The sequence below is a fragment of the Cucurbita pepo genome, chromosome LG18 (genome assembly GCF_002806865.2).
Source record: "Cucurbita pepo subsp. pepo cultivar mu-cu-16 chromosome LG18, ASM280686v2, whole genome shotgun sequence".
Taxonomy (NCBI): Eukaryota; Viridiplantae; Streptophyta; class Magnoliopsida; order Cucurbitales; family Cucurbitaceae; genus Cucurbita; species Cucurbita pepo.
The window spans coordinates 7961236-7986792 of NC_036655.1; the positions used below are offsets into that span (position 1 = coordinate 7961236).

General features: G+C 39.6%; 7 protein-coding genes across 12 annotated transcripts in view; 4 read left to right on the forward strand and 3 right to left on the reverse strand.

Moving 5' to 3' along the window:
• LOC111780247 (plant intracellular Ras-group-related LRR protein 9-like) overlaps positions 1–1773 on the forward strand; it is a 3986-nt gene extending 2213 nt beyond the window's left edge. Inside the window, exons 2-3 of the mRNA XM_023660597.1 lie at positions 387–553; positions 711–1773. Of these exons, the coding sequence (XP_023516365.1) occupies positions 387–553; positions 711–1356 (813 nt within the window). The 3' untranslated portion in view covers positions 1357–1773. The remainder of the gene's footprint in view (positions 1–386; positions 554–710) is intronic.
• An 822-nt stretch (positions 1774–2595) lies between these two features.
• LOC111780157 (serine/threonine-protein kinase HT1) lies at positions 2596–6181 on the forward strand. Of its 2 annotated transcripts, none has more exons than XM_023660478.1 (7): positions 2596–3215; positions 3343–3480; positions 3837–3969; positions 4067–4262; positions 5107–5231; positions 5332–5490; positions 5562–6181. In XM_023660478.1, exons 2-7 carry the CDS (start codon positions 3347–3349, stop codon positions 5874–5876), a joined length of 1062 nt encoding a protein of 353 aa, XP_023516246.1. In that variant the 5' UTR covers positions 2596–3215; positions 3343–3346; the 3' UTR covers positions 5877–6181. The 2 variants fall into 2 exon arrangements, with proteins under 2 accessions (XP_023516246.1, XP_023516245.1); XM_023660477.1 differs by having other exon boundaries at positions 2599–3238.
• Positions 6182–6316: 135 nt separating this feature from the next.
• On the reverse strand, positions 6317–8801 carry LOC111780156 (pentatricopeptide repeat-containing protein At1g08070, chloroplastic-like). Of its 2 annotated transcripts, XM_023660475.1 has the most exons (2): positions 6497–8801; positions 6317–6413 (listed from the first exon to the last, which is right to left on the reverse strand). In XM_023660475.1, coding segments are annotated over exons 1-2 (2097 nt in total). In that variant the 5' UTR covers positions 8593–8801; the 3' UTR covers positions 6317–6412. The 2 variants fall into 2 exon arrangements, with proteins under 2 accessions (XP_023516243.1, XP_023516242.1); XM_023660474.1 differs by lacking the exon at positions 6317–6413 and having other exon boundaries at positions 6427–8801.
• Positions 8802–9929: 1128 nt separating this feature from the next.
• Positions 9930–11747, reverse strand: LOC111780271 (elongation factor Tu, chloroplastic-like). Its single transcript, XM_023660625.1, has one exon. It carries the CDS (start codon positions 11605–11607, stop codon positions 10162–10164), a length of 1446 nt encoding a protein of 481 aa, XP_023516393.1. The 5' UTR covers positions 11608–11747; the 3' UTR covers positions 9930–10161.
• Positions 11748–12229: 482 nt separating this feature from the next.
• Positions 12230–16152, forward strand: LOC111779689 (cytochrome P450 71A3-like). 3 transcript variants are annotated; one of them, XM_023659805.1, is made up of 3 exons: positions 12230–13173; positions 13246–13363; positions 15566–16147. In XM_023659805.1, the coding sequence occupies exons 1-3, from the start codon at positions 12262–12264 to the stop codon at positions 16048–16050; spliced, it is 1515 nt and encodes a 504-aa protein (XP_023515573.1). In that variant the 5' UTR covers positions 12230–12261; the 3' UTR covers positions 16051–16147. The 3 variants fall into 3 exon arrangements, with proteins under 3 accessions (XP_023515573.1, XP_023515572.1, XP_023515571.1); XM_023659804.1 differs by lacking the exon at positions 13246–13363 and having other exon boundaries at positions 12231–13173; positions 15448–16147; XM_023659803.1 differs by lacking the exons at positions 12230–13173; positions 13246–13363 and adding an exon at positions 14320–15366 and having other exon boundaries at positions 15448–16152.
• Positions 16153–19707, reverse strand: LOC111779692 (rhodanese-like domain-containing protein 11, chloroplastic). Of its 2 annotated transcripts, none has more exons than XM_023659808.1 (10): positions 19441–19707; positions 19166–19258; positions 18680–18787; positions 18504–18600; positions 18044–18083; positions 17882–17956; positions 16866–16953; positions 16673–16740; positions 16477–16549; positions 16153–16385 (listed from the first exon to the last, which is right to left on the reverse strand). In XM_023659808.1, the coding sequence occupies exons 1-10, from the start codon at positions 19597–19599 to the stop codon at positions 16302–16304; spliced, it is 885 nt and encodes a 294-aa protein (XP_023515576.1). In that variant the 5' UTR covers positions 19600–19707; the 3' UTR covers positions 16153–16301. The 2 variants fall into 2 exon arrangements, with proteins under 2 accessions (XP_023515576.1, XP_023515575.1); XM_023659807.1 differs by having other exon boundaries at positions 19166–19261.
• Positions 19708–21023: 1316 nt separating this feature from the next.
• LOC111779691 (E3 ubiquitin-protein ligase RGLG2-like) lies at positions 21024–25524 on the forward strand. Its single transcript, XM_023659806.1, has 13 exons — positions 21024–21178; positions 21289–21336; positions 22481–22729; positions 22816–22900; positions 22983–23123; positions 23218–23331; positions 23415–23512; positions 24095–24174; positions 24246–24351; positions 24460–24587; positions 24699–24867; positions 24993–25049; positions 25139–25524. Exons 3-13 carry the CDS (start codon positions 22496–22498, stop codon positions 25217–25219), a joined length of 1293 nt encoding a protein of 430 aa, XP_023515574.1. The 5' UTR covers positions 21024–21178; positions 21289–21336; positions 22481–22495; the 3' UTR covers positions 25220–25524.
• Positions 25525–25557: the final 33 nt, after the last annotated feature.

Consider the following 25557-nt stretch of genomic DNA (forward strand, 5'->3'; position numbering starts at 1 on the left):
GGGGGGATTTAGCTATGAATTCAAAGGTTTTTTTTAGGAAAGATGGAAATCATTGTAAAGAATGGTAAGAAAACAAGTACAATCTTCAAAAATCTTATCAAATTGGGCCTTATTTTTATGGATTTGCTCCTTTTTAATGCTTTCTATTTGTGTTAATGTGGCAGTCCTTTCAAAGCTTTCAGTGCATCTCTATCTTTGCTTTAGTATATTACTCTTCTCAACTGCCTCGTTTTTATTTTTTATTCTTTTTCATGAATAGCTTGTGCCTTATCACATATCTGTCAATATTGGACTTGGATGCGAGTTTGCTTAACTGAAAATTCAGGACGAACGAATATTTAATTCTATGATTTGTATCTTTTAACTCGCACTTTCAATTGCTTCAGAATATCCCGGATTCAATATCTGGCTTAGAAAATCTTGAGGAGCTGAATGCCTCATCCAATCTCTTGGAGTCACTGCCTGACACGATTGGCTTATTGCAAAAGCTGAAACTCCTGAATGTCTCTGGGAACATGTTGCAAGCCCTTCCTGACTCAATATGCCATTGCAGGTATAAGATTCTAGTAGTCTACCAATTCAAGCCCTTCCTGATTTCACATGATTTTTTAAAGTGTATTCAGCGATGTTTTGTTATGCATCTGCATGCATTGATGGAGAAATTTCTGCCGCAAAATTTTGGGACTTATTTTTGTTTCTTAAATTGGCAGGTCTTTAGTGGAGTTAGATGTGAGCTTCAACGCTCTAACGTACTTGCCAACAAATATTGGCCATGAACTGGTGAATTTGGAGAAGCTTTCTACCCAGTTGAACAAGATACGTTCACTGCCATCTTCTTTTTGTGATATGATCTCTTTGCGTTACCTGGATGCTCATTTCAACGAGCTTCATGGCCTTCCTCAGGCAATTGGGAAATTGACACAACTTGAATATCTCAACCTAGCCAGTAATTTTACTGACCTTACTGAACTTCCACACACCTTCGGTGATTTATCCAGCCTTAGGGAACTTGATCTTAGCAATAACCAGATTCACGCGCTACCTGATACATTCGGCCATCTTGAGAATTTAGAGAAACTAAACTTGGAGCAAAATCCTCTTGTAATTCCTCCAATGGAAGTGGTAAATAGTGGACTGGATGCTGTGAGGACATTCATGTCCAAGAGGTGGCTTGAAATTCTGGAGGAGGAAGATAGAAAAAGAACTCTTGAAATAGACGAACAGGTGCAGACTGGATGGCTGACGCGTAGTACCACTTGGTTGAAGTCTTACATTTCTGGGGTTTCAGAGACCGTGTCTGGTATTGTTGGATCTCCCAACAGTCCGAAAGACCCTTGTCTCGAACAGCAGCTATAATCTGATGGAGCTCTTTCACCAATTTTTGCACCCTTTACTCTGCCTGTCATGGCCTTACTTCCTCTTCCCCCACTGATTTTGGGTCCTTGATGATTGGCCTCCATCAGGTTCCTTGGATTCTTTACATATAGTGTCGTGAGAACTCATAACAAACCACAATTACAAGCAAATTTTGTTGGAGTTTGAAGCCTGGATGAGTTCGGTATTATGCGTTTTTGTAGTGTTTCTTCATGTCTATGGCAATTGAACAGGTTGGGAAAATTGCTATGTTAGTATTCACTGTAATAACCATATTTTGCCATCCAGTTTAATCTGGATAACTCTCTCATTCAGCAGATAAAAAAGAAACTTTCTTCTGCAGGTTCCCTCGACCAAGTAATTGGATCACTGGTTATTCATTTACCAACATTAGTATCATATCCTGTCCGAACAAACGTAACTTTTTGTCTTTTGATAGTTTCTTGTGTATATGTATATTTTCCAGTTGAGTTAGTCATTTCCTAACAAAAATTGGCTTTTGAGCAATATAGAGATTATAGGGCGTGCGTAGATTTTATCCCGCACGCTATAATCTTCATTAGATTGATACGATGGTAATAACTAATCAGTCCATTCTAATATAATAAAGACAAAAATAAGTTTATTCGATTCAATTATTTGAACTAAAAAAATATATTAATAGTTCATACACTAAGTTCATACACTAAACAAACACATCAAACATTTTAAGATAAAAACATCTGAAAACATACCAAGATTGATAAGGTAAACTTGAGCCACCCATCTTCAACCTATATCGGTAAAGGCATTCAAATTTTGAAAATTTTGAAATACCATAAAGATTGAAGTTTTAGTTACTTTACATAATCGAACAAAACAAAGGGTGGGTTTGTTCTATCCAAAACAGGATCTAAAAATAGGCATGAATGAGTGGTGAAAATAGCAAAAAATTAAATAATTGGAGAATGGGATTAACCAATAAATCTCACTTAAATGGCTTTAACCAATGTTCCTAATGAAGTTTCTTCTCATGAAATAACAATAATTAAGCCCCAGAAAAGAAAAATATGGTTGTTTTTATGATACTTGGACCAATTTGGACTGAACCACCCATATAAAAATGGAAATAAAAGGTTTTGGACTCTGAATTCGAGGGGTCGAAAGGAAAAGGGTGAGGGTCATCTCAAGGCTAAGATGAATTAGGTGTAAAATATGATGGATTTGAAATGGGAATTGGGAAATCATTAAAAGCTTAGGCTTTAGTTTAAAGGAAAGCTTTAAATGAAGTGAAACACACGAACGGGAGAAGGGAAGAGACTAGAAAGCGGGGGAAAGTAGTCCAGGCAATTCCAAGCCACTACGCTCAGAAAGATCAGTTCCATGTGCCTTTCATTAGTTTACGGCTCCCACACTCTTTATTGCTTCATTATTCATTCATAAATCCTTCCTTCTTTCTCTTTCTCGCATACCCTTTTGTTTACTTACTCTCTTTCTCTCTCTCTCTCTCTCTCTCTCACAGCCCCTTCCATGATTCTGTCTGCAGATCCAGAGTTATATGTTCGCCATGATTGAATATGCTCAAAACCCATCGACCCCATTTCAGTTCTGCTCCATTATGGGGCTTACTCTTAATGCTTTCTGATTCTTAACTCTCGGTGGCTTTGAGATTGGTTCGTTTTCTTCCGTTTTTGGGGATCTTTCTCCTTTCCCCATCAAGTTTTTAAGCATTCCCTCTGCGGCTTTGTGGGTGCTGAAGAATATGAGGGACTCTTCCCTTTTCCCTCCTCGACGTATTGGTTATCCAAGTTTTCGATTGATTTCTGGGGCGGCTTTTGAGGTGTTTTTGTAGGCAGCACAAAGTACAATCAAAGCTCTCAATCATGTATTCAATTATTTTTCCTTTTCGTTTGAGCTTATCCCTTTTAGTTGCTGTAAGATAAACATGGGAATTGCAATTGCTGGATAACGTGTTCTTGATTTTTCCAGAAACATGGAAGCTGGGTGTAGATTCTACTCTGCTACGGATGAGTTCAGATTGGAAGGCAAATGGTTGGTTGATCCTAAACATCTCTTCGTCGGACCTAGAATTGGAGAGGGAGCTCATGCCAAAGTTTACGAGGGCAAGTATGAATTCTCTTAAGATTCTCATGGTTCTCTGGGTTTATCTTTTCTGGCACTGCTAATTTTGGTTTGGTCTTCTTCTTTATTGATCCCCTTGAGAGGAATTCGGTTTGGGAGCCCTTCTCTATCTCGAGATCTAGAAATTCTTTTCTTGTTTCATGAGAAAATCTACAGTATTTGAACAAAACATGTCTCTGTTGTTCTAGGATTTGTTGCAAGAAATTCTACATGTTTCTGACCTGTCTGTGTTCTTCTTGCTGTACTTGAAATCTCGGTATTCTGTAGAGATCAATTTGCTATGTTTCTGGGATAATTCTACTGCAGTGTGTTTTGTTTAGTGATATCATTCTATGGTTCAGGTATAAGAACCAGACTGTTGCTATCAAAATTGTTCATAAAGGGGAAACAGCTGAAGAGGTTGTAAAGAAAGAAGCTCGGTTTGCTCGGGAGGTTGCAATGTTGTCTAAAGTGCAACATAAAAATCTTGTCAAGGTTTGATTTGATTCCATGTGATATACTAAGAAAGGTTTTGAAGAATGGCATGAGTGATTTACCCTTTATTATGCTGGATCCTTGCGTGTATCAACAGTTTATTGGTGCCTGCAAGGAGCCTGTAATGGTGATAGTAACGGAGCTTTTATTAGGAGGGACCTTACGAAAGTACCTGCTCAATATGCGTCCACGGTGCTTGGACACACGCGTGGCTGTTGGTTTTGCGCTTGATATTGCTCGTGCTATGGAATGCCTTCACTCCCATGGCATCATTCATCGTGATCTGAAACCTGGTAGTCTTTTTCATCCACCTCTTAATCCCATAATTCTTCATGCCATTTCAAATGCTTCGTTACCCAACTTTCTTAATGAGTTTGTGCATTGCAGGATGCATTGCCATGATTTATTTTCTCAATTTCAAGTTACATTTAGGCAGAAATTTGAGCTTAGTAAAGCATTTGGACCTTCTATTGGTACTAGATTCATAAGACTTCTTGTAACAGCCCAAGCCTACAACTAGTAGATATTGTTATCTTTGGACTTTCCTTTATAGACTTTCCTCAAGATTTTAAAACGCGTCTGTTAGGGAGAGGCTTCCACACTCTCATAAAGAATGCTTCGTTCCCCTCCCCAACCGATTGTGAGATCCCACAACCACTGGAGAGGGGAATGAGTGCCAGCGAGGACGCTGGGTCCCGAATGGGGTGGATTGTGAGATCCCACATCGGTTGGAGAGGGGAACGAAACATTCTTTATAAGGTGTGGAAACCTCTCCCTAGCAGACGCGTTTTAAAACTTTGAGCGGAAGCCCAGAAAGAAAAACCCAAAGAGGACAATATCTACTAATGGTGAGCTTGAACTTACACTTCTACTCCATTCATTCCCTTTACTGGTTGTTGGTCCTTAGTTGTCGCCATGTTCTCAATTACATACAGTCTTGTTAAGAACATTAAAGAGTTCATAGGCTGACAGCTTCAACTTGCTTGCTTGAATTCATTGGTTTCCTTACCCAGAACTTTCGTTGAGCAGTATTTGTTCTAGAGCTTTTACCTCTGTGTTCTTGAGTTCTGAGGAGACCTAATATTTCTTTTATCATCCAACAATTCTTATAAAATTTGTAATTCAATGTGTTGGCAGAGAACCTTCTGTTGACTGCAGATCACAAGACAGTTAAATTAGCTGATTTTGGCTTGGCAAGAGAAGAGTCGTTGACAGAGATGATGACGGCGGAGACGGGGACCTACCGATGGATGGCTCCAGAGGTGCTTGTTTTAGGACAATATAGTTTGGTTGCATTCATTCTGGTTGCTACCTGAGAAAAATATTCCAAAGTTGCTTACTTGCATTGTTATATAATGTCAGTTGTATAGCACTGTGACACTAAGGCAAGGGGAGAAAAAACATTACAACCATAAAGTGGATGCCTATAGCTTTGCAATTGTGTTATGGGAACTGCTACACAACAAGTTGCCATTTGAAGGCATGTCAAATCTTCAGGCAGCATATGCCGCTGCTTTTAAGGTACTCAGATTCTTCATATGCACTCTATTTACCATACCATTTCTCTGATTGATGCTTCTCTGTTGCTTCAGAATGTAAGGCCTAGCGCAGAGAATCTTCCTGAGGAACTGGCTATGGTTCTAACATCATGCTGGCAGGAGGATGCAAATGCTCGTCCTAATTTCTCCCAAATTATTCAAATGCTACTCAATTACCTTTACACTATTTCACCCCCCGAGCCGATGATTGCTTCCCGATTTTTCTCTTCTGAGAACACGGTGTTTCCTCCCGAGTCTCCCGGAACAAGTTCACTGATGGCAGTCCGTGATGATTCAGGTGACACTCCGAAAGCTAAAACGGAAAATAATCCCAGAGGTTGTTTCTCCTGCTCCTATGACTGTTTCTAAGCTCTAGAATGATGGGAAAAAGCAATAGCAGCTTATGGAAAAGCTTAAGATTAATAAGCTATTTCCCTGTTAAAGTGCAGAGTAGGCAGAGGAATAACATGTTTTGTATGTAACTAATGCTTTCCTTTCTTCCCCACCATGTATCAATGAGTGTAGTAGGTGGTTTTAGTTATGTAGTAACACAGCCTTAGCCTTATATCATCATAATGGTAGAATGGAAGATAATCCTGCTGTTTTGATGCATGATTTTGAAGATCCGACTTCATATCATTGCTGCCAGTAAAGGATCAATAATTCCCTCTTAATGCATCTCCACTATCTACTTATATCTATTCCTTTTTCTTTTTAGTTCTACTCTCAATATCGTGATATAAGAAAACTTGTACAAGAATTCTTTTCCTAATCTCTTAGATTCTACACTTTAATAAGCATAACCGGTTCATATTTCCAGTTTTGATGGGTAAATTTAGGACAGGGAAGAGGTGCATTTCATGTTCTTCTTCAACTTAGTGCCTTATGCCTTCAATCTACCAGATTCTGTACAGAAATGAAACTGTAATTAAAGATATATAACTGAACTGAAAAGACTTGCCTTTGACTTCTCTCAAACAAGGGATTACCAATAGTCATTACAGGAGCAAACACCGTCTTTAAAATGATGAAAACGGTTCCGATCTCTAACGATGATTGTTCTTTTGTACACTCGTGATATGACCTTGGTTGCATTGTGACAGTCCCTGCACATTCTTAGATTTTTTGAAATTCTAATGGTGGTTTGAAGAGGTGTCCGAATAAGACCATAAGCAATAGCTAGCTTCTCGCTATGATGCGACACCGAAGTTTCTTTACTCTCTTCTTCTTCAGCCTCTAGTCTAGCATCCTCTATATTGGGCACATATCCGAGCGACTTGATCCGCTTCATCATTTCATCTAACGCATCGTGTATTTCCTTAGAGTGAGTATGATCTCCATCTTCAGAAAAAAACTCATGTACTACACCATCGAGCTCGATCAAACTACAACCCGGTGTCTTCTTAATCTCCTTATCTTTTATCAGAGATCTCACCCTGAGTGCATCCTCAACCCTACCAACCAAAGCATAAGTATTTGACAGAAGAATGTAATCTCCACTGTGAGCAGGCTCCAAGAGAGTAATGTGGTCAAATGATTTTTCTGCCATTTGAACGCTTTTATGAGCTTTGCATGAAGCCAAAAGTGTCCTCCAAACAACAGCATTGGGTGGGATGGGCATGTTAACAATAAACTGATAGGCTTCTTCAAGTAGCCCAGCTCGTCCAAGAATATCAACCATGCAGCCATAATGCTCAATCCTTGGCTCAATATCAAAACCCTTTCTCATGCTATTGAAAAGATGTCGGCCCTGATCAACCAGACAAGCATGGCTACAAGCAGAAAGAACAGCAATGAAAGTTACATCATTCGGCTTTACATTGTTCTCTCGCATCAAAGCAAAGAAGTCCAGAGCCATTTTCCCCTCCCCATTATTGGCAAGACCCTGAATTAGTGCTGTCCATGTGAAGACATTTGCGAAAGGCATTGCCCTGAAAACTTCAACTGACCTATCTATATACCCACATTTAGCATAGAAATCTATCAGCTGTGTTCCAAGACTAACAGTGAGCTTCATCTTCTTCCTTGTTATGTAGGAATGAACCCACTTACCGGTTTCGTATGCTCCGAGTACGGCGCATGAATACAGAACACTGACCATTGTTACCTCATTTGCATCCACGTTTGCCTTCTGCATCTCATGGAACAGATCAAGAGCTTCTTTACATCGATCGGCTTGCGCGTACCCTGAGATCATCGCGCTCCACGCAACGACATCTCTTTTATCCATTTCATCGAACAACTTTCGAGCAGTGTCGACTTGACCACATTTGGCATACATATCAATTAGCGAAGTTGTTAGAGTACTGTTTCTTCTTAGCCCTTTTGACACAATATACTCACCAATCAACTCACCCAATTCCAGATCCGCTAATCTTCCGCAGGCCATTAACACGCTAATCATTGTAACATCATCAAATTCAATACGGAGTTCCAGCATTTTTCGAAAGAGTTTCACGACCTCATCCCAAAGCCCATTCTTCGTGTAACCAGACAACATTGAATTCCACGCAACTGTTGCTCGTTCCGACATTCCATCAAACACCTGACGTGCAACCCCAACTTGTCCACAATTCGCATACATATGAATCAAAGTATTTTCTACAAACTCATTTGATTTGAACCCAAATTTCAGAATGAGCGCGTGGACCTGTTCGCCTTCCCTCAGCGCTCTCATTCTAGAGCAAGCCTTTAAGACAGAGGAGAAAGTGAATTTGTCGTGTTGAACCGAGTTTTCATGCATTTTCTTGAACAGGAGAACGGCGTTATGAGACGATTGCTTGAAAGCAAGTCCCCTGATCATAACATTGTAAGCCGACGATTCAGGTTTGTCCATGTGATTGAAAATGGAAAGGGCATAGTCTATGGAGTTGGGAAGAAGCAAAGCTGCGGACTCGAGAACGGCTTCTGCAATGGTGGGGTCTTGAAGACGGCGAGTTTTGAGAAGGTGAGCGTGAACTTGACGGAGGTCTTTGGGAGTCTTGCATTTCTGAAGAATCAAAGATTTTGGATTTTCAGGGAACTGGGAAAGGTGGGTTATGGAAGTTACAGATATATTGGGAAGGCAAGCGACTATGGACGCCATCTCAGTGGAGAATGGAGCTCGGACGATTCAAAATTTCATGATATGGACTCAAAGCACTGCTACCAAACTCCAAAGAAGGAATATCATAAGCTTCGTAGCTGTGTTTGGCGGCGGAGGATTGTTGTAGCGGGAGCTAGCTGGCTCATCCACTCAAAGGGAATCAAGCGCCCTGGTCCGACAATGTATAAATCTTCTGTCTACAACTAAACACAGACAAATGTTGCTGTTTGGTTTCGTTTTAGAGTATACTCAGCTCTCTCTCTCTCTCTCTCAATTTCTTCTTAGTTAGATAATTAATTAAGTGGAAGAGCCCATAGACACCCCTACCTGATATTGCCTTCTTAATATTAAAAAAACGTGTTTGATAGAGCGAGATTATACTTTCTCCTCTCCAACCGACGTGGATCTCACAATCCATCCCTTTGGGGGCCAGCGTCCCCGTTGGCACACCGCCCATTTGTAACAAATCCACTCTCTTGGGGGCCAGCGTCCTCGTTGACACACCGCCCATTTGTAACAACCCAAACTCACCACTGCTGGTAGATATTGTCTTATTTGAGCTTTCATTTTCAGGCTTCCTCTCAAGGTTTTAAAACGCGTTTGATTGGGAGAGATTTCTACACCTTTATAAGCAATGTTTCATTCTCTTCTCCAATCGACTCACATTAAGAGTTATGATTTCATCATCAACGAATATATTCAACTTAACCCCATCAACATTGCACCATAGAGATGTTGATGAAATTAACCAAAACATTAGAGCAATTATCGAACTTGTAAAAGCCACACCTAGCCATAGAATCCATCACCAGCATGAAATCATCGTACACAGCCAATGAACACTAGCATTGCTTTTGATATAGAGATGTCTTCACTTATTGAACTAAAAAATACATTCCCACCACAGATTAGAGCATCTTCAGTAACTCCTTCTGGACTTGTAATACACAACCAAACTGTAATTCAGTGAACGTAAACCAATTGATAGACAGCTTGTGGAAACAGAGGCGTCGACACAAGCCCAACCAGATGGTTTCCACAAGCCCCAGGGCCTTAAATACGCAATCCTGAATACAATATATTCCAACACAGACAATAAACTTGATTGATCTTTACTCGAACAACTTGAACATATTACCCAAAAACAAGAATTTCCAGATGAGAAATGCAGCTACCAATCCTATGACATACTAATATCAGTCAAGCCGACAGATATAGGATGTTGGTTCACACTGTCCCAACCAGCCTAGCTTGGCACCTAAAACATAGAAACCATCTCAAAATTGAGCATTGATTGCTAACTTGGAATCATAGAACGCATAGTTGCAGACTCGAAGGGAAAAAAAGGTATCTGCAAATATACAACCATAGAAACATTATCCAGCCACGATGGATGCGTTCGACCCGACCAACAAGAGAACAAATATATGGCATTGAATCCAGAATGTTGCACAAAAGAGAAAAAAGTTCAAAAATTCATTGATGTTGGTTCAAATTTAGCCTAACTGAAAAGGAGTAAAGAACAATTCAGTTGGTTCCGCAATTAAGTTGCCTCTTCTTCTCACTCACTCACTCGATTATTGATTGAATCACACCAGCTCCTACAGTCTTTCCACCTTCTCTGATGGCAAATCTCATTCCTTGTTCACAAGCCACCGGCATAATCAGTTCCACAACCATTTTAACTCGGTCACCCGGCATCACCATTTTCGACTCCTCGTCCTTGTCGTTCATAATCGAAGTCACCTTACCTGTGACATCGGTCGTCCTCATGTAAAATTGCGGTCTGTAACCGGCAAAAAAGGGTGAATGTCTACCACCCTCCTCCTTCTTCAACACATACACAACTGCAAGAAACTTGGTGTGTGGGGTGATAGTGCCAGGCTTGGATAAAACCATCCCTCTTTGGATGTCAGCCTTCTGAACGCCTCTAAGCAACAGCCCTACATTATCCCCAGCCAAAGCCTCGTCAAGAATTTTCTGAAACATCTCCACTCCTGTCACTGTTGTGTTTCTAGTTTCCCTTAGTCCTACAATATCCACTGTTTCTCCCACCCTAACCGTGCCCCTTTCGACACGCCCGGTCGCCACAGTACCACGACCAGTAATAGAGAACACATCTTCAACAGCAAGCAAAAATGGAAGATCTGTTTGTCTTTCGGGTATTGGAATGTAGCTATCAACAGCATCCATAAGTTCAAAAATTTTATCCACCCATTCATTTTCGCCTCTAACAATACCAGGGTTTGCCATTAGAGCTTCCAAAGCTAACAAAGCAGAACCAGCAATAATTGGGACATCATCACCAGGGAATTCATAGGAAGAAAGCAACTCACGCATTTCCAATTCCACAAGCTCCAGAAGCTCCTCGTCATCAACTTGATCCTTCTTGTTGAGAAACACCACCATATTGGGGACACCCACTTGCTTAGCCAACAAAATATGCTCCTTCGTTTGTGGCATTGGGCCATCAGCGCCCGAAACCACCAAAATTGCGCCATCCATTTGAGCAGCACCAGTAATCATGTTCTTGACGTAATCAGCATGGCCAGGGCAATCAACGTGGGCGTAATGTCGGCTCTCAGTCTCGTACTCAACGGTGGCGGTGTTAATCGTAATACCCCGAGCTCGCTCTTCAGGTGCGGCGTCAATTTCGTCATATTTCTTTGGGGCTTTGCTCAAAGCCATGGTCAAAGCGGCAGTGAGCGTGGTTTTACCATGGTCGACATGCCCAATTGTGCCGATATTGACATGGGGTTTCTTCCTCTCAAATTTCCCACGGGCGGCCCGAATCGTCAAGGAACGAGGAGGGTTTACAGCGGGGGAGGAGAATGTGAGAGGGCGAATAGAAGAAGGGTTCAAGAAGGAGGAAGAAAGCTTAATAGCGGAGGAGGAGGAGGAGGAGGGTTTGACGAAGAGGGAAGAAGAAGAAGGGGAGGAAGAGGGAGAAGCAGAGGCATGCAGGAAAAGGAGGTTAGAGGAAGTAGAAGCGGAAGCTAAGGAAATAGCCGCCATTGATGAGTGAGGAATCCGAGAGAGGAACTGGAGAAGACGATGGGATTCAGGGAAGATAAGAAAGAGGGCCTCAAATGGGCGTTGTTCTATCCATTTCTGACATAACCACAATTCTCTCTGTATCAGTAATAAGCTCACCTTCGGTATCCTCAAGGTTCTGTGCTACCGCTCTAAAAATGGGTGCCTAGGGCTACTTGCAAAATTCCTATTCTCTCCCTAAAAACAATTTTAAAATACCAAACCACTCCACTAACTCAACGGTGTCGTTTTCGGCTCCATAATCATCACAATCTAACTACCACCACACTTTCCGTGGTATTTATTATTATATATAAAAAGTCAAAATAAAAAAATAAAAAAAAAATGTAAAAGTTTCAGTAAATGCACAAATTTACCACGAAAGTTGATAACAATTTAGCTATGAATGTTTTAAAAACTCATTAATGCCCATTTAATTTTTTTCACTTAAGAAAATATTCATTTGGTAAATTTTTATTTTTTTTAATTCTATAAAAAAAAACTTTTAATAAATGAGATATTAAGAGTTCATAATTTAAACGTAACTATAAGTTTTTTTTTAATGATTTATAAATAAATGAGATATTTCCTTTTAAGAACACCAAAATCTTCAATTTCTGAAATTTCTAAAGACAAATGGAAGGTGATCTCCTTGTTGCGTTGATTGGTCACCCAGTTTCCGTCGCTGGCTTCATTGTCCTGTTCATCTGCCTTTTGTTTCGTCAAAAATCTTCATCACAAGAAGAACAATCCTCGCCACCATCTCCACCAAGAAAGCTTCCAATTTTCGGACATCTTTTGAAGCTTGGCTCCCATCCTCATATCACTCTCCAGAGCTACGCCCGCCGCCATGGCCCTCTGTTTCTCCTCCACCTCGGATCCAAGCCCACCATCGTGGTCTCTTCATCCGAAATAGCTCGTGATGTCATGAAAACCCACGATCTTGTCTTTGCCAACCGACCCAAATCGAGTATGGCCGATAAGCTTCTTTACAATGCCAACGACATATCAGCTGCTCCTTATGGCGAGTATTGGAGGCAGATGAGAAGCGTTGGCGTACTTCACCTTTTGAGTAACAAAAGGGTTCAATCCTTCCGCTCTGTGAGAGAAGAAGAGGTCAAATTAATGATCGAGAAGATCCAACAGAACCCAATATCGGTGAATTTGACCGAAACCTTCTCTGGAGTGACCAACAACGTGGTTTGCAGAGTGGCTTTAGGAGCAAAATATGGAGTGGGAGAAGATTGGATTAAGTTAAGGTCTCTTATATTGGAATTTCTGGAATTGTTAGGGAGCTTTGGCGTTAGAGACTTCATTCCTTGGCTGGGTTGGATCGATGGTATCAGTGGGCTGGACGCCAGAGCAAAGCGGGTAGCCAAAGAGCTGGATGTTTTCCTAGGCAGAGTGATTCAAGATCATGTCGATTCGGAAAACAGAGACGAGAATTCTGGTAAGCACAAGGACCTGGTCGATGTTCTGCTTTGGATACAGAGAAACAACACCATTGGTTTCCCCCTTGAAATGGATAGCATAAAAGCTTTAATCTTGGTAAGCCAATCTTTGCCACTCATCAACTTTGGTTGTGGTTTGGTTTTGATTGTCGTTTGGTTTTGATTACAGGACATGTTTTCAGCTGGCACAGACACAATCTCCACAGTATTGGAGTGGGCAATGTCAGAATTGTTGAAACACCCAGAAGTCATGAAGAAATTGAAGAGTGAGATTAGAGAAATATCAGGCGATCAGTACGTGAACGAAGATGATCTAGACAAAATGCATTACTTGAAGGCAGTAATAAAAGAAACGTTGCGTCTACACCCACCAATCCCACTTCTTGTCCCGAGAGAATCGACCCAATACGTAAAGCTAAGGGGCTACGATATTAAACCCAAGACCCGAGTTATGATCAATGCATGGGCCATTGGAAGAGACCCAGAAGTGTGGGAAGAAGCAGAGGAGTTTCGCCCAGAAAGGTTTATGAACAGTTCGATAGATTTCAAGGGTCAGGATTTTGAGTTGATCCCATTTGGCGCAGGGAGGAGAGGATGTCCTGGAGTTGAGTTTTCAACGGTGATAAATGAGATAGGGTTAGCCAATCTGGTGCATAAATTTGAATGGATGTTGCCAAATGGTGAGGATTTAGACATGACAGGGGCATTTGGGTTAACCATTCATAGGAAACATCCTCTTGTTGCCACGGCAACTCCTTGTTAGAGTGTTGCCTTTATCTTTAGTGTTTGCGTTCATATATCTATATATAAAAAACTATTAAATAAATCATATCCATCTACACAAACCAACCCAGTAAGTGACCTTGAAAAAACGAGCATCTTCTTTGGCACATGCCGCCCTCTGAGCAGTCCAACTGAGAGTCACGGGGGGNCAGTTCCTGAGTCGGATTTATTTACTATGTCCTCTCTTGCCCTTTGAAATAAATGGAATCACTGTACCTAACAAAGAACTTAATAGTATTTCTGCTGGAGAAATTCACGTGGCATTTTCTAAGATTATGCAAAATGTTCACTATATTTGACTATATTAGCATGTTGAGCCAAGAGGTGAGCTGAAAGCATACAAATTTTTAATTTTCTAGAATGGTAGGATATTATCAATTTTGAGCCCGAGCTACTATTGTACTGGAATTATTTGGGGGTTGGATTGCCAATTTTGTCCCCAAAAAAAAAAAATGTGTACCAGAGTGTAAGATATTTTGTTTCCAACTTGTGGTGGTAAAGAAGTTATGTGCAGTATTATCATCATCGTACTGGAATTACTTCCCTTTTAAGAATACCAAAATCTTAAATTTGTGAAATATCTGTGGGTATAGAAATGGATTGTGATCTCCTTGTTGGGTTGATTTGTCACCCAGTTTCCGTCGCTGGTTTCATCATCCTCTTCATCTGGTTATTCTTTCGTCAAGAATCTTCATCACAAGAAGAAGAATCCTCACCACCATCTCCACCAAGAAAGCTTCCAATTTTCGGACATCTTCTGAAGCTTGGCTCCCATCCTCACATCACTCTCCAAAGCTACGCCCGCCGCCATGGCCCTCTGTTTCTCCTCCACCTCGGCTCCAGGCCCACCATCGTGGTTTCTTCATCCGAACTAGCTCGTGATGTCATGAAGACCCACGATCTCGTCTTCGCCAACCGACCCAAATCAACCAAGCACGATAAGCTTCTTTACAACTCCAAAGTCGTAGCCGCAGCTCCTTATGGCGAGTATTGGAGGCAGATGAAGAGCATTGACGTGCTTCACCTTTTGAGCAACAGAAGGGTTCAATCCTTTCGCTCTGTCAGAGAAGAAGAGGTCAAATTGATGATTGAAAAGATCCAACAGAACCCAATATCCGTGAATTTGACTGAAACGTTCTCTGGACTGACCAACGACGTGGTTTGCAGAGTAGCTTTAGGGAGAAAATTTGATGCGGGAGAAGATGGGATGAAGTTAAGGTCTCTTCTGTTGGAATTGCTGGACCTGTTGGGGAGCTTTGGCGTTAGAGACTTCATTCCTTGGCTGGGTTGGATCGATGGTATTAGTGGGCTGGACGCCAAAGGAAAGCGGGTAGCTAAAGAGCTGGATGTTTTCTTAGACAGAGTGATTCAAGATCATGTCCATTCGGAAAACAGAGACGAGAATTCTGGTAAGCACAAGGACCTGGTAGATGTTCTGCTTTGGGTACAGAGAAACAACTCCATTGGTTTTCCCCTTGAAATGGATAGCATAAAAGCGTTAATCTTGGTAAGCCAATCTTGCAATCATTTGTCACTCATCAACTTTGGTTGTGGTTTGGTTTTGATTGTGGTTTGGTTTTGATTACAGGACATGTTTGCAGCAGGCACAGAAACAACTTCCACAGTATTGGAGTGGACAATGTCAGAATTGTTGAAACACCCAGAAGTCATGAAGAAATTGAAGAGTGAGATTAGAGAAATATCAGGCGATCACAAAGCATACTACGTAAATGAAGATGATCTAGACAAAATGCATTACTTGAAAGCAGTACTAAAGGAAACATTGCGTCTACACCCGCCAATCCCACTTCTCGTCCCGAGAGAATCAACCCAATGCATAAAGCTAAGGGGCTATGATATTAAACCCAAGACCCGAGTTATGATCAATGCATGGGCTATTGGAAGAGACCCAGAAGTGTGGGATGAAGCAGAGGAGTTTCGGCCAGAACGGTTTATGAACAACTCGATAGATTTCAAGGGTCAGGATTTTGAGTTGATCCCATTTGGCGCTGGGAGGAGAGGATGTCCTGGAATTGCGTTCGCAACGGTGATAAACGAGGTAGCTTTAGCAAATCTGGTGCATAAATTTGAATGGATGTTGCCAAATGGTGAGGATTTAGACATGACTGGGGCGTTTGGGTTAACCATTCATAGGAAACATCCTCTTGTAGCCACGGCAACTCCTTGTTAGAGTGTTGGGGACTTATTGTATGAGTTTTTGTTGCCTTTTATCTTTATTGTATCCATTATGATTATGTAGGCAGCCTATTAATGAGAACTGGACTCAAGAATATAGAACAGAGCATCAGCAGATCTCTCCAAGACATATAATTAATTCCAAGCATCCTCATCACACAGAACTCTCTACTCTAGCCAAAACCTCAGAGACCTTAGTCTCTCATGTGTTTCATGCTACTACACAACCCACCCCAGTAAGTGACCTTAGTGAGACCGCAAGTCTTGAATATAGCGACCCAATTGCTGAGCGCCAATAAACAGGGCATCAGCAGCAAGGAAGACTGCAATCTGTGCCATGATAATTAAACACGAGGCTTAAGGGAGAAGTTTAAGATGAAACTGAAAACTAGTTAAGTAATACATCGAGATGAAACATTACCAGACGAGCAGAGTAAACCAAGCGATAACCCCAACCTTCTTTGGCACCAGCCACCCTTTGTTGATCGGTCCAGCTGAAAGTCATGGGGGAAGTGAGTCAGACGACAGAGAGACAAGCAGTTTCAGAGTAAATTAAATCTATTTGATATGTTCTTTTTGCCCTTTGAAGGAGAAAATAGGTTGAAATCATCTGTTACCCAAGGAATTCTGAGACCCCACCAATCCCAGCAAATTTTAAAGGCTGAGGACCTTCTCTGGCCAGATCCTGTTCCAGGTAAAATGATAGACATCACCAAATTTTCACTTTTACAGACTGGATCAACAGCAAGAAATCGAAGACAACAGGGAAACAGAGAGGAAGTAGAAACTTCAAAGTAATAATATCGATACCTCTTCTTCAGCAGCGTCTAGACCCCCTTGAACCCAGAAGAGGTTTTTGTAACCAGCATTGTAGAGGAGCTCGCATGCAGCTAGGGACCTTCCGAAAGTGTTGTTCAGATGAAAGAAGCCCAGCCAAGATTATAAATTCCTTACAATTTGGTCTTTTTGAAGTAATTAACAATATCATTGGTTTAATTCTTTTAGCGAAAGTCTGATACAAAGAAAAGTAATACCACACTAGTAAATTCACGATAACATTAGTCAACGCTGGATGAGAGATATCCTAGAAGATTACATGATCCAATGATTTCAAGTAAAATAACAATGTGTTCGATCCTTTCATCCCGCAATGTGGTATCATAACTTTAACCTGCTGCTTAGTTCAGTATTACTTCATTGCAACTATAGTTAGCTGAGCAAATTTTCCTTCACCAGTTACATGTAAGTAATAACATAATGTGTAACAACTCAAGTCCACTGTTAGTAAATATTGTCGATGTGGCATACTGCTCGGTGACTAGCTTTGATATCATTTGTAACAGTCCAAGACCACCACAAGTATATATTGTCCACTTTGGCTCATTACGTATTATAGTCAGCCTCACGGTTTTTCAAACGCGTCTGCTATTGAGAGGTTTCCACACCCTTAAAAGGAATGTTTCTTTCCCTATGGAATCTCACAATCCACCCCATGGGAGCCCAACGTCCTCGCTAACACACCGCCTGGTAACTGGCTCTGATACCATTTGTAATAGTCTAAGCTCATCGTCAGTAGATATTGTCTACTTTGATCCGTTACATATCACCGTCAACCTCACGATTTTTCAAACGCGTCTGTTAGGTAGAGGTTTCCACACCCTTATAAAGAACGCTTCGTTCTCCTCTCTAACCAATGTAAGATCTCACATCATGATCCAACATTACGGAAAATCAAGAAATCATTATATCCCAAGTTGCAATCTCAGTTTACAAAATCGATTATCTACAAACATTTCCTCCAAGCCCAATCAGAATAAGGAGATTACCTCAATCCCTTTTGACATGCAAGAATAAGGTCAGCATCCTTTGGAAATTGCTCTTGAACTTCTGACAAGAAGCGGCTGTCGAAGTTCAGGCAAAGAAAAAGGTAAATGATTAACACAAAAAAACGAAAAGGAATAGAAGAATTGCTATGGCCTGCGTTATACCTATTGTAGGATACTGTAGGCACACCACTCCACCAACCCCCTAGGCAAATATAAGAACAACGTAAGTAACTAACTGCCAAAATAGCTGGATAAAAAAATAAAATATAAAAATTTCAAAATAAAATATAAAAATTTCACTAACAACCAAGTTCACTGCTAACAAATATTGTCTCTTTAGACTTTCCTTTCAGATTTCTCCACAAAAATTTGAAAATGTGTCTACTAGGAGAGATTTTCACACTCTTATAAAGAATGTTTCGTTCCTCTCTCCAACCGATATAGGATCTCACACGTTCTATGGTCAGTAATACCCATTACGTTGTATGATTAACTAATCTTACTAGCAACCATGAGAAGAAAATTAAGTGAAGTAATTAGTTTCTCTGGGAAAGCTGCAAAATGAGAACCAGAGAACTAGACTTAGGTATTCAAAGAGAAGATAGCAAGAGTTCCATGGTACCCATCATGAAGCTTGTGACCTTTCGAGAAAGAGTTCCAGGATCAACTTTGTCATCAACTTCAAAGATAGGGATCCATGTTGAGCCTTTAACCCATGCCTTCAAAACATGGGAGAAACATAAGTTGGAGAGTCAAACATCGAACAAATATGATATCACAAACACCTCAGTGGTCTACCTTTTGGTGTTCTGTAGAAGGACGCACATCAAGCAATGTCTTATCAGAGAGTTGAATGGCATAACCAGCTTCCCTTGGCGTCAGAGCTTTCACTTTGCCCTCCCGAATCTGTAGACATAAATGATTAGTTCACATTAAACAGCACACATTTATGAATCATACTACCAAAAACAAAATTTTTGAATGAACAATTCAGGAAACTTAAAGAATGCAATCAAGAAACAATGCGGTTGAAAAACTCAACTTCAGAGAGTATGACTAAACCATCAGGACATAATGAACATACTTTTTAATAATCAATGTAAATATCATATAACTTGTTGATTTCCAAAATTAAGTTGAATCCCAAATCCCAAATGACTGTTACAAGATTGATAGATTTTCTCTAACAATTAATATTGATCCTCTAGTTACTACAACCAAACAAACTTCTAAGTCATAGGACTAAAAAGCAATACCATTACAAAACAAACGGTTGGTACCAACCAGAGAGTCCCATCTCTTTTTAGCTGCAGCCATGTCCCTCATTTGCTTCAGCTCATAGTCTTCACTGTCACTTTGCATTTTGATAACATTGGACTGCTGGAATAAACATTGACGTTATAGAAACAAATGGATCACGGAAGGAAATAAGACCTCATTAAGACAGCAATCTTCAATTCTTTTCTAGGTTTCTTTAATGATCTCCAAGAAAAGAATCAAACACAACCAAAATTGAAAAAAAAAAAAAAAAAAAAAAAAAACAGTAAAGAATTACGCACATAGTGGCGGGTACCATGAAGGGGCCTGAACTTCAAGGTGGATTGCCCGTAAAATTTACAGTGATGCAGTGTTCCGGGCAAGTTGGCGAAACTCCCTTTCTGCAAATTAGAACAGGAAATGGTGAGAGAATTCATAGAAGGAAGCGCCAGAGCTTCCATGATTATGGTCTGAACTTGGCGGGAGTGAGGACAGTGTCCAAATGCTTATCCAGCGCCTATATCCCTTAGTCCCACGGGATTACCATTATCCAGAAATCTGAAAATTCATTATTCGGATCAAGAATCGAGATAATTCAGTCGGGGCTTTCCATTTAACAAGTCGGTTCAGTTTGACCCGGACCCGAAACCCATACATCGTTTGGAATTTTTCTTACTTTGCTCTTAACAAGACTTCCATGAAATTTTCTTAAAATAATAAAGTGATTCATGAACTAAGGATCAAATATGTTTATAAATTATAGATACTGATTTATTACATAATAAAAATTGGTATTTAATCTAATACGATAAAAATTAAATTATTACAAACTTAAAAATATAAAAATTAAATTGTTATTACGGAGAAACTTCAAACACCAAAAATATATTTTAGATTTTTGTTCGTATTTTAAACGAGGGTAAAATCTTTTAAAAAAAATTGTAATCATTATAATCTTAATAAAATTAAAGGGTAAAATTGAAATGAAATATTAATTAGTCTAATTTTAATAATTATTATAATAATTATTTAATTTAAATAATATAACTTTTTTATTTAATCATATTGGGTGACTTTCAAATCTCAATATAAATATGTGTTTCTTCCTTGACTAAATAAACCATAAAAAGATATATTATTAATATTTAAAAGGTAGGTAGCCAATTACACGTGGAGCTAACCAGTAGGAGTGATAGGTGTGAACAAATAAAAGTTAAATTAATAAAAATTATTTAGTCTCAAAAATATATTATATAGTCTCAATAATATTTTAAACTTTTAAAAAATATACAAATGAAAATGGTTAATATTATGAACTTTTAATAAGTATTTAAAAAATACTTACAAAATTTTAAAAGTTCCATTAATAATACTTTTTTAAATGTTTTTTAAAATTTAAAAGTACCTCTATCGTTAATATTAATTTTTATTGAAGTCTTTTTTTATTATTTAAAATTAAAAAAAAAAAAAAAAAATTGAAGTCTTTCTTTTGTATTGCTCTCGAGGTTCAACGGTTTGCTCACCTTCCAACTAAGAAAATATGGAGGGAGGGAAGTGGAGTCTTGTCAGCCCAAAAGAATAAAGTCAAATTACGTTATCCAACCATCCTTAAGCAACTTCCACTTTTTTTTTTTATTAAAGCGTTACGATATGACACGTAGATATTTACATTTTAATTAATTTGACCAAACTGATCAAATGACTTGTCCCATTCAAATGTTCTGTTGTTTAATCATTTTCCACGACCAGGATTCTTATATTTAAAATTTTCTACCATAAATAATAAATTAATAAAAGATATTTATATATTTAAAATCTTGGAAAAAGTATAAACTTCTTCACCTTTAAAATACTTACATTGTTAATGAAATATATATAATTTTCCCTTAAAATTCGGGTTTGATGATTTGGGAATAATATTTGGAAGTTGCAGAGAGAAATAAAGGATAGAGGTATAGAGGACGTGTCGGGATCGGCGAGAGTAGCAATCAGAACTATTTTGGCTGCGCGGGAATCTTCCTGGAAATTCATCATTGCCAAGTAGCAATTCTTCTAAAACTCGCTTTCCTGCCCATGAGCTTCATCACCTAATTTCATCTCCTTTTTTTGTTTCAATCGTATCGGTGCTTCTGTTGTTCATTGTTCTTCAGGAATTGCTCTGCTTCGCACTCTTGACTCGCAGCAGATTCTCCGGCTCTGTAAGTTTTGTTCGCGTTTTTAATTTCTTCTTCTTCTCTCTGATTGGATTCTGTTGATGAAATTTTGTATTTGGAGTTTCTTATTTGCTCTGATTTGTGAGCGAGTGTGGCTGAAACTTTAAATGCAGCTCTTGCGTCGACTTTGTTTATGCCGTTTTTTCAGATTGTACTCAGCCGAGTGAAATTTTCAACTCTTTTTGTCGGTGGGATGGATGATTAAATTCTCTGTTTATCGATATTCTTCTTGCGAAATTTAATCCAAATCTTCGTCAGATCATTGATCCTGAATATTACCATTGCTCCTAGTAGATTTTGGGTTTGGATTGCCTCTTGGAGATTTGGGTTTATTGCAGAAGTTCTCGGAAATCCTTGCATGTACTTGTCTCTCGTATCAAACCACTGAATTTACATGTTCTGTACAAAGATACGAAGCTTTTATCATCATTCAACCTTCTAACAGTAGGGTTGTTTTGTTTGTCTTTCATTTGGATTCTTTCTGATCTTAGAACCCATGTGTAATTGTGAAACCACCGTCAGCAGATATTCTCCTTTTTAGGTTTTCCCTTTCATGATTCCTCTCCAGGCTTCAAATCAGGTCTACTAGGGAGAGGTTTTCACAGCCTTATAAAGAATATTTCATTCTCCTCTCCAATCGATATGGGATCTCATAATCCATCCCCCTTTGGGGCTAGCGTCCTTGTTGACACTCGTTCCCTTCTCCAATCGATGTGGGACCCCCCAGTCCACCCCCTTCGGGGACCAGCGTCCTTGTTGGCACACTGCCTTGTGTCCAACCCCTTCGGGGCTCAGTCTTCTCGTGGACACATCGCCTAGTGTCTGGCTCTGCTACCATTTGTAACTGTCAAAGCCCACCGCCAGCATATATTGTCTTCTTTTGACTTTTCCTTTCGAGCTTCCCCTCAAGGCTTTAAAACGCGTCTACTAGAGAGAAGTTTCCGCACCCTTATAAAGAATGTTTTGTTCTCTTCCCCAACCGATGTGGGATCTCATACCATTCATTTCATTTGTATAGTTAAACCTCTTTTGTGTTTTGGGCCTTGTTTTGTGAAACGTAGCTTCCTCTATATATAAAAACACATAGAATTTCCAGTGAATGATGCTTACAATCACCTTCATGTTGCAGAGTTCTTGTAAAGTGATGGGTGGGAAAAGTTCTAAGCCTGGAAGTTCAAGACGCCATTCGTCTAGTCGGTCTAACTCACAGCAGTGGAGTAATTACAATTATCCGGGGTCGCCATATAATCAACCAAGGCCACAGTATCAGTTTGCACCTCCAACTCCAAGCTATGGTGGAACTCAGGCCCCTGAGACAAGAAAGAGGCTGGAGAGGAAGTATTCAAGGATAGATGATAACTATAATAGTCTTGAGCAGGTCTGCTGCAATTCATAGTGCAAAACTTTATTGACACTAAATATTTCAGCATGAAACTCATTTCTATACTCTGATACTCTTCACAGGTTACCGAGGCATTGGCTCGTGCAGGCCTCGAGTCTTCGAATCTTATCGTTGGTATAGATTTCACAAAGAGCAATGAGTGGACAGGTTCAGCCTTGCTTTGGCCATTTAACGTTCTAATCTCTTTCTTGCATAGCATGTGCACATGCTAACTATGCCCTTTACATAGGAGCAAGATCATTTAACCGTAGAAGTTTGCATCACATTGGAGATGAGCAAAATCCCTATGAACAAGCAATAGCAATTATTGGGAAAACATTATCTTCCTTTGATGAAGATAATTTGATTCCTTGCTTTGGTTTTGGAGATGGTATTTCTTCTAAAGATTTTTGCAGTTGATCTGTTTTTCGCACATTTTTGTTTGAATAAACAGTAGTGAAGTATGTGACTCTAAACGTTGGCAGCATCGACTCATGACCAAGAGGTTTTCAGCTTTTATCCAGACGATCGAGTTTGTATTGGATTCGAAGAAGTGTTGGATAGATATAGGGAACTTGTGCCTCATCTTCGACTTGCAGGTTGCAGTCTGACCATTTGCTATTATTCCTTTCTATTGTTAGCTTTTACTTACTATACTTTCATGATTTCATTCCTGGGACAGGACCAACATCATTTGCTCCTATTATCGAAATGGGTATCACAATCGTAGAGCAAAGTGGTGGCCAATATCATGTATTGGTAATAATAGCTGATGGTCAGGTACTTTCAGCTCCATTCCAACTGGACTTCAATTTTGATTGTTTTAGAGCTCATGTTTATAGCATAACTTCCTGTTTGTTCCCAGATGCATAAGAAATTAGTAGTTATGTAAATGATATTAGTTTCACAATCAGCAGTGAAAATATGGAACCATTTAATTTCAGCCTAAACAACAGAAACAAAAGTTGCATCTAACAACTCAAGCCCACCGCTAGCAAATATTGTCCTCTTTAAACTTTTTCTTTTGGACTTCCTCCCAAGGTTTTTAAAACTCGTCTGCTAGGGAGATGTTTCCACACCCTTATAAAGAATACTTCATTCCCCTCTCCAACTGATGAATGAATGTGTCAAAAATTCTAATTTTTGGAGGATGTAGAAATCTTCTCATTCATAATCATGGCTGATTAAACTGATATCAGTCAGTTTTATTTATCAAGCAATACACTGCTTGTTCAGTAAGCTATTCATAATTTATGTAGTCTTTAAATAGAGTTTCCAGCCTGACTGATGTCTGTGGCGAGTACTAACTAAAGCCAAGTTCTCTCATGGTGGTTGAAAGATAGTCTTTATTCTCTTTGACAGGTTACAAGAAGTGTTGATACAGAGGGTGGACAGTTTAGCCCACAGGAAAAGAAAACCATTGAAGCAATTGTGAAAGCTAGGTAGGTTAAGTTATCAATAATGGAACAGAAATGGCATTATTCGTGCTCTGTAACTTCATGTTGAATTGCAGTGCATACCCCCTGTCAATTATACTGGTCGGAGTAGGGGATGGACCTTGGGACATGATGAGGGAATTTGACGACAATATCCCGGCTCGAGCCTTTGATAATTTCCAAGTAACTACTCTTCTTAGGAGGGTTTTAGTGTTTTGTTTCTCAAACTGGACTTGCTTCTGTCGTAGCTTGAAATCTGAGAAATGCCATTTTGCACTTCTAATTCTGCAGTTTGTAAACTTCACAAATATAATGTTGAAAAATATGGATCGAGCTCGAAAGGAAACGGAATTTGCTCTAGCAGCACTCATGGAAATACCCTCCCAGTATAAAGCAACACTGGAGCTTGATATTTTGGGGTAATAACAGGATTCAGAAGTAGTATACTTAAGATTTTTGCAGTTAAATGGTAGTGTATTTCCTTCCATGATTTTTTTCTTAAATAGTATTCTCTTTCACTACTCCACCAGTGCCAGCAGAGGGAAGGAAATCGACCGATTTCCTCTTCCCCCTCCTCGCTATGGTCCTAGTTTCCAAAAGACCTCTAACTCGAGCAGTTCTCGCCCAATGCCACGCTCATTTGCTGGAGTTGCTCCTGTCCGATCTGCACCTCCTCTAAGTTCGGTTCCTGATGCCCATGTAAATGCCTCTTTTCCCTTTTTAGATCCATATTATCTCAGCAATGAAGACTAAGTAGAGCTTCTATTCTATTGGGTATGAAAATTGAAAAATGGAAATGAAGATTTTTACACCATCTGTTGCAGGCTTGTCCCATTTGCATCTCCAATGCAAAAGATATGGCTTTTGGTTGTGGACATCAGGTAATCGCATTGGTAACTTTCATATTGAAGCTTTTGATGCCTGACTCAAACATTACCCGGAAGAAACACTAAACTTTTACTATCTGCAGACATGCTGTGAATGTGGACAGGATCTTCAGTTGTGCCCCATATGCCGCAGCTTTATTGAAACTAAGATAAAGCTTTATTAGCTAAAACCCTCTGTGCTGAATTCTTTCTCATTTCCCAATATCAACTCCAGCTTCTTGCTTGAGTCGTCTTTGCAACTCCTTTACTGGGCTCGAAAAGGTGTCGGTGATTTGGTAAGTCGAACGATATAATTTTGTAAATATCGATAGTTTGTCCCACTGATTTTCATTCATGTGTTTCCATGTCATTCCATAAAATGTCTAGAAATGATGCTCGTTAAGTCTCGTAGGGGCAATATACGCCTCGAATTCTTTACCAAACTAGTTTTTCATTAGTATGAATGTAATTACAATATCTTTAGTGGCATAAGAGACTTGATTTCTCATTACCAGCTGCATTG

What these genes read in the sequence shown, in the direction of transcription:
- LOC111780157 (XM_023660478.1), top strand. Translation starts at nt 3,347, where the DNA reads ATGGAAGCTGGGTGTAGATTCTACTCTGCTACGGATGAGTTCAGATTG. An exon ending in AACATAAAAATCTTGTCAAG is followed by an intron (nt 3,970 to 4,066) that starts GTTTGATTTGAT and finishes GTGTATCAACAG; the next exon opens with TTTATTGGTGCCTGCAAGGA. An exon ending in ACCGATGGATGGCTCCAGAG is followed by an intron (nt 5,232 to 5,331) that starts GTGCTTGTTTTA and finishes ATATAATGTCAG; the next exon opens with TTGTATAGCACTGTGACACT.
- LOC111780156 (XM_023660474.1), bottom strand. Translation starts at nt 8,592, where the DNA reads ATGGCGTCCATAGTCGCTTGCCTTCCCAATATATCTGTAACTTCCATA.
- LOC111780271 (XM_023660625.1), bottom strand. Translation starts at nt 11,607, where the DNA reads ATGGCGGCTATTTCCTTAGCTTCCGCTTCTACTTCCTCTAACCTCCTT.
- LOC111779689 (XM_023659805.1), top strand. Translation starts at nt 12,262, where the DNA reads ATGGAAGGTGATCTCCTTGTTGCGTTGATTGGTCACCCAGTTTCCGTC. An exon ending in GCATAAAAGCTTTAATCTTG is followed by an intron (nt 13,174 to 13,245) that starts GTAAGCCAATCT and finishes TTTTGATTACAG; the next exon opens with GACATGTTTTCAGCTGGCAC. An exon ending in TGAGATTAGAGAAATATCAG is followed by an intron (nt 13,364 to 15,565) that starts GCGATCAGTACG and finishes GAGAAATATCAG; the next exon opens with GCGATCACAAAGCATACTAC.
- LOC111779692 (XM_023659807.1), bottom strand. Translation starts at nt 19,599, where the DNA reads ATGGAAGCTCTGGCGCTTCCTTCTATGAATTCTCTCACCATTTCCTGT. An exon ending in TAGACGCTGCTGAAGAAGAG is followed by an intron (nt 16,741 to 16,865) that starts GTATCGATATTA and finishes TACCTGGAACAG; the next exon opens with GATCTGGCCAGAGAAGGTCC. An exon ending in TGGTTTACTCTGCTCGTCTG is followed by an intron (nt 16,386 to 16,476) that starts GTAATGTTTCAT and finishes ATCATGGCACAG; the next exon opens with ATTGCAGTCTTCCTTGCTGC.
- LOC111779691 (XM_023659806.1), top strand. Translation starts at nt 22,496, where the DNA reads ATGGGTGGGAAAAGTTCTAAGCCTGGAAGTTCAAGACGCCATTCGTCT. An exon ending in ACTATAATAGTCTTGAGCAG is followed by an intron (nt 22,730 to 22,815) that starts GTCTGCTGCAAT and finishes TACTCTTCACAG; the next exon opens with GTTACCGAGGCATTGGCTCG. An exon ending in GAGCCTTTGATAATTTCCAA is followed by an intron (nt 24,352 to 24,459) that starts GTAACTACTCTT and finishes CTAATTCTGCAG; the next exon opens with TTTGTAAACTTCACAAATAT.